Source organism: Ochotona princeps, chromosome 21 (assembly GCF_030435755.1).
Source record: "Ochotona princeps isolate mOchPri1 chromosome 21, mOchPri1.hap1, whole genome shotgun sequence".
Lineage (NCBI taxonomy): Eukaryota > Metazoa > Chordata > Mammalia > Lagomorpha > Ochotonidae > Ochotona > Ochotona princeps.
This window is the reverse complement of record NC_080852.1, coordinates 24,583,698-24,592,450: the sequence shown is the minus strand read 5'-3', so window position 1 is coordinate 24,592,450 and position 8,753 is coordinate 24,583,698. Positions and strand designations below refer to the sequence as shown.

Genomic DNA, 8,753 nt, shown 5'->3' with positions numbered 1-8,753 from the left:
GGGCGAGGCGCGCCGACCCCGGCCAACCAATGGGCGCTCGGCTCGGCTCGGGAGGCCCCGGGAGGGGCGGGACGGGGCGGACTCCCTGCCCCCTTCCCGGGTCCCGGCGCAGTGGAGACTCTGCGCCCCCCTTCGGTCGTCACGGCGCCGATGGCGGCTCCTTCTGTGCCCTGCACTGCGGGTCCGAGGGGCTAGGAGCAGCCGTCCCCGCGAGGCTACGGACGGCGGATCCACTTGGTCCCCCGGGTCTGCCTCCTTTCCCTCCAATCCCGGGTGTTCCATCTCCTCAGAGCCTCGGGCTTCCTGCCGGCCAGGGTCCTGTGCCCCGATCCAGCCCCTGCCCGACTGCCCGCTGACCAGAGCCCAGGCCGCGCCACTCACTCCTCTGGAGAATAAAGAGCCCTTACCCGCGCCCACGGATCTGGCGGAGGCCGCGTCTTCTGTGAGCCTCGTGGTCCCGCCGCCCTGAGGCCTCGCAGGGCTGTGGGCCCGGGGGCCATGGCGCCCGCCTGGACTTAATTCCGCGCCCTCTGCAGCTGCCACCTCACCTCTGTGGCTAGAGTTGCCGACGGAAAGTCCGCGTTCTCGCCGCCTCTCCTCGGCTCCCATCCGCGTTCTGAGCACGCCGCCCCGCCGGCCCTGGGGTGTGCCGAGCCCTCCTACTGGTCCTAAGCTTTTCAAGGCGTTTTTTCAGCCCCCCGTGGTGCGGTGACTACTCCCTAAAAGCGTTTCTTCAGGAGGCACAGTGATGCCCGGTGTGAAGGCCAGCAGTGATGAAGACAGGGTGTCCTGTCGGGGCTCTGTCCGTCGGGCATGTCTGAGAATGCAATGGTCCTAAGCCTGCAGACATACCAGTCCCTTCCATAAAGTTTGAGACTTTGGTACTTGCCCAGCCTCTATGCTCGTCATCGGGGATAGTTTAGATGCTGTAGCTGACACGATGAGAATCATATAACATTTTCTCAGGCCGTGTTGCTTAGGGCTCAGTGGTAGGAAGCAGTCTGCACACTTTCAGTAGATACGGTGCTTGGAATAGTTCCTAGCTCCATTTTGATTCCACCATGGGATGTGGAAGTCCCTGGGTGCCGAGAGCTGGTGACGTAACTTAAGAGCCAGGGCCAGGTATTGTAGCTGGTATTAGGGATCAGCTGTTGTTAGCTGAGCACGATGGAGGCAGGTGTTGAAGGCTTCCTGTGGCACAGTCCAGCAGTGCCCATGGTGTGTTTAGCCCACTGGCTTTTCCACAATGAGTGCGCATAGCAAGCTCATGCTGCATGACATGGGTATTCTAGCCTATTAGCTGAGATGTCAGGATGCCCACGTCCTGCTAGTACCTGGGTTCAATGCCAGCTCAGGCTCCTGACTCGCTTCCAGGTGATGCAGAGATCCTGGGAGGCTGCGGTGAGGGTTCAGACGCTGGGCCTCTGCCACCCACGTGGGATCCAGGCTTCCTGCTCCGCCCAGCCGCAGCCATGGTGGAGAGGGGGCATTTGCAGTGAGCTTGTTTTTCCTGTGTAGGACACTGTGACCCTAAAAGGTCAGTGAGCACAGGATTATAATTGATTGGATAATATTTGTATAACAACCGAATGGATACCTTTTGTATAACTGGATATCATTTGTATGAGAACAGCTGAGTGGACAGCATGTGTATGAGAACACTTGGTAGAATATACAAAAGGAGTTCCAAACAAAAGTATAGAAACAGTTGCTGGGTTTTGTTGATAAGCTCAATGCCTCCTCCCTTATCTCATACGACCCTCAGTGTATAAAGTCTGATGCCACTAGTAACCTTCAGGGTCCAGGCGTGTTACTATCGGCTCCGTGCACCAAGTCCATCGCTGCGGGACAGACACATTCCTGTGCTCTGTAGCTAAAAAGAAAAAGCACCTGTAAGTTCCTGTACAACGGCATGGATCCTAGTAACAGAGGCTTTCATGAATTAATTTTAAAGTAAACCACAAGACGGCCTCCTTAGATTTTTGCTGTGGCAAAGTTCTGCGTTCCACAATGAACACTCAGTTCTGTTGCTCTGGAAGTGTAGTAGTCAACCAAGTTGCCAAAAGAAACGCAAGGCATAGACAACCGCGTTTGAGGGAATGGTGCAGTATGATCCGGGCCAACAGAGAGGGTCGTCCCTTCCAGCGGGGATTGGAAAAGAAGATGGCGGTGGCAGAGCTGGGGGCACCGCAACCAACCCGGAGCCGCCGCCTGCCCGGGAGGAGGCCGGGGCGGGGCTGCGCCACGAGGGCGGGGCCTGCCTGGGAGGAGGCCGGGGCGGGGCTGCGCCACGAGGGCGGGGCCTGCCCGGGAGGAGGCCGGGGGCGGGGCTGCGCCACGAGGGCGGGGCCTGCCCGGGAGGAGGCCGGGGGCGGGGCTGCGCCACGAGGGCGGGGCCTGCCTGGGAGGAGGCCGGGTCGACGCCACTTGAGAGGCGCCTGCGCCGGCTCCCGGGGACGCGGATCGGACTCACGGAGCACGCGCACGCGCCGCGGCACTGATTGGCGGATGCCCGCGCTCTGCCGCCCTCTGATCGGAAGAACCGTGTCCGCGGGACAGCTCTGGGCTGGGTGAGCCCAGCGGGCGCTCCTCGGCGCCCCAGGCCGAGAATGTTCTCCAGGGCCCAGGTGAGGCGGGTTCTGCAGCGGGTGCCTGGAAAGCAGTGGTTCGGCATCTACAGGTTCCTGCCCTTCTTTTTTGTCCTGGGAGGAACGATGGAGTGGATCATGATTAAAGTGCGCGTGGGCCAGGAGACCTTCTGTAAGTTCCCGTTCAGGGGCCCGTTTTCCCCGGGAGGGGGGTGATCCGACCTGGCAGACTGCTCACTTCGCTGGGAGCGCCGAGCTGCCTCTGGCCGTACTCTAAAAGGTCAGTGCGGTGCCAGGCGCGTGGCAGGCTCTCCTCCAAGTCGGCCACTTTGGTGTCTGTGTGCCCTTCACCTTGCCGGTGACATTGGGTCTCAGGCTCGGGAGTTACAGCCGTCAGAGGAAGAAGGGGGGAGATCCTGACTCACGGAAACTCTAGCTAACTGGCCAGTTCTCTTTGAACGAACCCTCGAGGGAGCTGATCCGCTTGGGACCAGGCCTTTGGCCTGCGGTCCTTGGCCCGGTATGGTCAGAACGCGTGGCATAACCTTGCTTAGCTCTCGCTCCGGACCGGACAGTTCCTCCTGCAGCAAGACGTTCTCCACACTTAGGGCTCCAGCTGCTTCGTCCCTCCCGTTGTGAATTGCCAGTCCTCATTTGTCCGTTCGTTAGTGCTAAGGAGCCCACAGGAGATGATCTTAGTGGATAGCATGGAGGGCCCTGCACTCCAGGAGCGAATGAGACAGATTGCTGTGACCAGCTGCTGAGAGGAGAGGCCATCCCGGTCTCAGGCAAGACGCCTCAACCGGACTTGGTGCTGAAGGGAAGAACTTGAAGACCAGCCGGTGTCAGCCAGCTGAGGGGAAGGTTTGTGGAGAAGCAAGCATCTGTGTGGCCCGTGGAGATCCCGCGGGAGCATGCACTCTGAGGAACCGAGGCCGAGGTGTGACATGGCTGAAAAAGACCTGGGCAGGGCCACACAGAGCCCGGAGGAGAATGTATCCGGGGACTGAAGGGTTTTACCTGTGTGGTTATCCAGATTGGAGATGGTGGAATACCAAGTGAGCAGACACTCCACAGGTAGTGGCACGGACAAGGCCTGGTGACTGAGCAGCGGGAGTGGCTGGAGACCCCTCACCCCCAGGGAAGGTGAGGGAGGGTGGGATCAGAGCTGGGGGCAGGAGGAGCCCTTGGAAGTTACCTGGAAGCTCTTTAACAAGTGACTTTTTCTCTGAACGAATTCATGGCCACTTTGGTGTGAGAAGAGTGCTGAGCGTCAGGGTCATGGCTGAAGAAACAGGATCATCAGACTTGCTGCTGACCTAGAGGCATTAGTTGGCAGGGCAAAACAGAAGCTGGAGGATGGCCTGTCCCGCGTTGGGGTTTTGAGGGTGTCACAATGTTAAGAATAGGCACAAGCTGATGAGCTCCAGAGCCAGCAGTGGGTTGACTGCACATGGCTACTGCAGAGGTGAAGGGAGCTCCATCCCCACACTTGGTAGGGGGGCATGGGCACAGAGGACAAGGAAGAGCCCCAGCCCGAGGTGCCAGTGCAGAAGATGGCAGCTGCTGAGTGGCACAAGCCTGGAAGAAGAGCAGCCCCTGGGAACAAGGGAACTGGCCTTCCCTCCCCATTGGGGGTTTCTGGGTGTGGAAGAGGGAGCAGCAGTCACAGGGCGAGTCTGGAGTGAAGGGTTGCTTCAGAAAGCAGAAGAGAAACTGGAGGTGGGGAGGGACGCTTAAACACTTCCAAGAGGTGTGCTAGGACATGATTTTACCTTGGAAGACACATGACCTTGCTAATGGAGTCTGCAACTCCATTCAACAGTCCTCAGTCAGCTCAGATTTCTTTCACATTGCTATTTTGTTACCAAGATAAGCATTCAGGAACAAGTAGCAGACCTGGACTATGGGCTGAATTGCCTAATTTGAGTATTTTTAATTATCCACTTACTTGAAAATCTGCACAAACTCTTTGTTTTACACAGATGATGTCTACCGTAGAAAAGCCTCAGAAAGACAGCATCAGCAAAGGCTGGAAGATGCGTCCGAGGTTGGACTTCAGCAGCCGATAAAGTGACCGTGAGGAGAGTCGCTACCACTCAGCCCTTGAACCGTTCAGCGTTTTGGTTCTTCCACAGCTGGGCTCTTGGCAGATACACACTCATCCCAGAAGCGCCTCTCAGGGACTCCATAGTGTTGGCCTCTCTGCTCAGATGCTTCCCAGTTCCCTGTGGGAAAACACTGCCTCCTATAACACTGGCCCAGTGAATCTGACCCATCAAGTAAATACGTAAGGAAATCAAGGGATCAACATGCTTCTTGGTGTGGTGATGACTGTAAAGCCCTTTCTTTTGGGGACACACATGAAAACTGTATTTACTTTTTACTGCAGAATTCACAGTAAACCTTGAACATATAAATGCTCTCCACGGCAAAATCAGGTGAAGAGCATCATCATGGAGAACTGTTTCCACTCCAAGAGCGCAGCCAGGACTACACATTACTCATGCTAGTGCTCTCATCAATTCATGGGCTGGACTTCATGAGGACTGTGGCTACCAAGCTTCCTACCCCGTGGAGGAAAATGCTGCTCTTTTTGAAAGAAAGTCAACCTACACAATGTAAAGCAGCTGCAGACTTTAATTAAGTAAAATTTAAAAAAAAAAAAAAAAAAGCTCTACCTATTGAGAGATTTGGCAAGTATTTACAACTGGTGGGAAAAAAAACCAAAATTTTCCCGTGTTTGGGCAATCACATCCAACATCCTTTCAAGCAAGGAAATACATACTAAAGGAGACTACATTTCAAAACAGTGTGTAATTATTGCACAAGAATAAATGTGCTGATCCTTAACATCATAATGTGTCTTCAGGTTGATTATCTCTGCCATAAACACTTTTTTCCCCCTAGGGATTTGTTTCCTCCTAATTTGTCCTTTAGGGTTAGAATCAGTTTGGTGTAAAATGACTCAGATAAGGGGGAGAGAGGGGCTAGCCTCCTGGTGCAGCTGTTTAGGCTGCTGCCTGTGGTGCTGGCATCCGGTATGAAGCGCAGCTCCACTTCTGATCCAGCTGCCTGTCAATGTACCTTTGAAAGCAACTAAACATGGGCCAAGGGCTTGGGTCCATGCCCTTCACGCTGGGAAATCCAGATGGAGTTCCAGACTCCTGACTTCAGCCTGGCCTGGCCTTGGCTGGTGCAGCCCTTTGGGCGAGTAAACCAGCAGATGGAAGGTCTCTTTGTTTCTCTTTCCCATTCTTGGTAAATTGGCCTTTCAAATAAATGGATGTTTAAGGAAAAAGCAAACAACAACAACGACGACGACAAAAAACAGGCAGCTGATCATCAGGGGATGGTTCCCCGAATCTTCATGTTCTGTGTCATATAGAGTTCCTGGTAATTCAAGTCGAAGGACCCTAAACATCTCAATGATTAGAAACTGCTGAAGAAACTTAAACTGTGATATGAGTCTCATTTAGAGATGGTCACATTCCCTAGGTTCTCCCCTTGCATTTGCTGTATCTAGGGAATATTTAACACACAAACCATTTTACAAAGAGTAACAGTGTATGTTAGTAAACCCAGTAGCCAACTTCTGCATCTGCCTGTCTCCATGATTAGATAGATACTCCCCAGGGACATTCATTGGCCTGAATTTTGTTAACCTTACCAGTTCTCCTCCCTCCCTCTTTATCTTTCCTTTAAAGTGGTGATTCATTGAAGGACAACATACATTTGGAAAATGACAGGATCATGTATGTATTCAGTGCAAGTAATTCTTTCACAGCATAGTAATTTGGACGCTACATTATCTTGGTTAATGTAAAAGTTTTTAACTTCTGCTCAAGTTTTTTTTTTTAAGCTCTTCTAATAGAAGACTCCACCCCACTTGGGCAGATACTAGAGTTATTTAAGAGAGAACTTAAAATGGCAAGAGCCACAATATTCCTCCTATAGCACATCCTTCACAGAATGCTAATGGCTCCCAATATGAACACAGCAAAAATTAATGCATTTCAAAAACTACATTTCTTCTAGTATGATGAAAGCCTATTTAGCATCTGAACAGGGGTTCTGCAGTGTTTTCTTAGCATCTTAAGTGACAGGGAAAGGAGGTTAGATACAAACTAAATGGTTATTTTTGTCCATCTGTCAGTTCTTAATCGCTCTGATTTTTATGTACATTTACGTTTTTCCACAATTGTTTATCTTTAAAAATAATGCACTTCTGCATCATTGTGTTTTGTCAGCAATCTCTTAGTAAAGCAGCATCAGTGCTTAGTCCTCAAACATCTATTAACCTTGAGATTTCTTGCCACATTTATGTGCAATCCAAAGTCATGAGCGCCTCAAGAAACCCTAATTAGGGGAAAGATGCATTCCTTCGCTCAGCCCTGAACTTTCACTTGGCCGACCCAGCATTACTCTAGACTCAGGAAAAAGGTGTTTGTCTACTTAGTATTGGGCAGGGATGTTTACATATCAGGCTCGAGAACAGGTGGCCTTGAAGACCAAAGCACAGAACCACAGGGATTTGCAAAGTGATGTTAGAGGAAAATGGTTGGTTGAGTTTACCATTACTTTCCACTGGAAACATTTCTATTAAAAACAACTGTTTATAAAAACTTCCCAACACATTAAGGACATACTGAGCTGTATGTGTCTTCTCAACACAGCCCATCTGGCTGACTGAAGCTTCACCTCTAGGGACTTGCTGCCTTCATCTGCTCTCCTGACTCTTCAGTTCTGGCTTCAACCCACACTGCTACCTACACTAAGCACAGGAGGGAACCCTTGGCTGCCAGCCTCAGAAGCGTGGCCTGGGCCACTTTCAGCTTGTCTCCCTTCAACTTTCACTGCACACGTCCAGAATCCTGCCTGAACCACCTCCACTGAGTGGCTTTCTTCCTTTCAGTTGGCAGCCATCACTGTCAGCATGAAGTCTGGGCTTGAGGGTTAAATCTGCTTGAAACTAACATCTGACACAGTTTTAACAGAACAACCAAACCTGATTAATCCAAATCACTTTGCAAACTCCATTTTTATTTGGATTAAAAAGCTTTAGATGAACAAACATATGATACATACATGTTATAAGACTAATTACCACTTAAACCTCCGAAGAAGATGATACAGAAATTAGAATAAACCAAATTTTAATCAGGTCTGAAAACCTTCAAGCTGAAAAGTCAATGAACACCAATTTGGGGATTTTACACAAATAAATGTCCTCCTCCCCCCTTCCATTCTTCCTCATAGGAAGGGAATGGGAGGTAAAACAAAAACAAAAACAAAAACAGTTAAAGGCCCTTTAAATCTTGGCTGACAAAATAGACTATTTTAAACCTATAAGTTTTCCTGCATATAAACAAAATTCTCCACAGGAACTTAAATTTTGAAAACATTTAGGCCATTATACTATCTAAGCCACATTACTACAATTCCTAAAATTAATGAAGAAACGATGTATAGTTTACTTGTACTTTCTGAAGTCAGAATATTTACTTTTCTTTTTTTGGAAGATGGCTGGTCTCAAATCTTGTATCTTAAATGCTAATTGATATTCCCCAGGTTAGTATGCAGAAAGACATGATTCTAAAATAAATACACAGGTTTTTTTTTTTTTAATTTTCCTTTTTTTACATTTTTTTAAAAACATTTAATCAGGGCCTGTCTACTAGTGCCCTGGGCCGGCTCTGCAATGTCTCAGGGAATGCCCTGGCTGGCCCCACGGTTCCCACAGCACCTGGAGACACTGGCAAGGAGCCTGGAGTGCTCTGGTTTCTAATGCCCCATGTGGCCCACAGGGAAGTTTGTAGAGGCTCCCCCAAAAGTCTCATCCAGACCTTAAAAAGGGAAATAAATGCAGGAAATAAATAAATAATTTAACAAAATTATGTTCTTTGGTGTAATTCAAGGGTGTCTAGAAAGAAAAGACTCTTACTCCATGATGATTCAATGGCCCAAATAACCAAGAACTGAAGATTTCTTGATCTGACTGAGTTTAACAATAAGGTACTGACACTACTCTTGTATTTTTAAAAATCCAAAACTGCTTAAAATACGTGATGCAAATTGAGATCCAGTGGTTGACTAAAGGCAGTTAAGTTACAAGGTCTCTTGTATTTAAAGTAACACTTAATACAAGAGACTTTTCCCCATTCT

At 49.9% G+C, this 8,753-nt stretch overlaps 1 protein-coding gene across 1 annotated transcript; it reads left to right on the top strand.

Moving 5' to 3' along the window:
- Window positions 1-2,548: 2,548 nt before the first annotated feature.
- Window positions 2,549-5,241, top strand: LOC101522619 (ubiquinol-cytochrome-c reductase complex assembly factor 5). Its single transcript, XM_004581782.4, has 2 exons — window positions 2,549-2,760; window positions 4,574-5,241. Exons 1-2 carry the CDS (start codon window positions 2,610-2,612, stop codon window positions 4,663-4,665), a joined length of 243 nt encoding a protein of 80 aa, XP_004581839.2. The 5' UTR covers window positions 2,549-2,609; the 3' UTR covers window positions 4,666-5,241.
- The last annotated feature ends 3,512 nt before the right edge of the window (window positions 5,242-8,753 follow it).

Coding starts and splice junctions, on each gene's coding strand:
- LOC101522619 (XM_004581782.4), top strand. CDS start 2,610: ATGTTCTCCAGGGCCCAGGTGAGGCGGGTTCTGCAGCGGGTGCCTGGA. Junction 2,761..4,573: donor CGTGGGCCAGGAGACCTTCT/GTAAGTTCCCGT, acceptor TGTTTTACACAG/ATGATGTCTACCGTAGAAAA.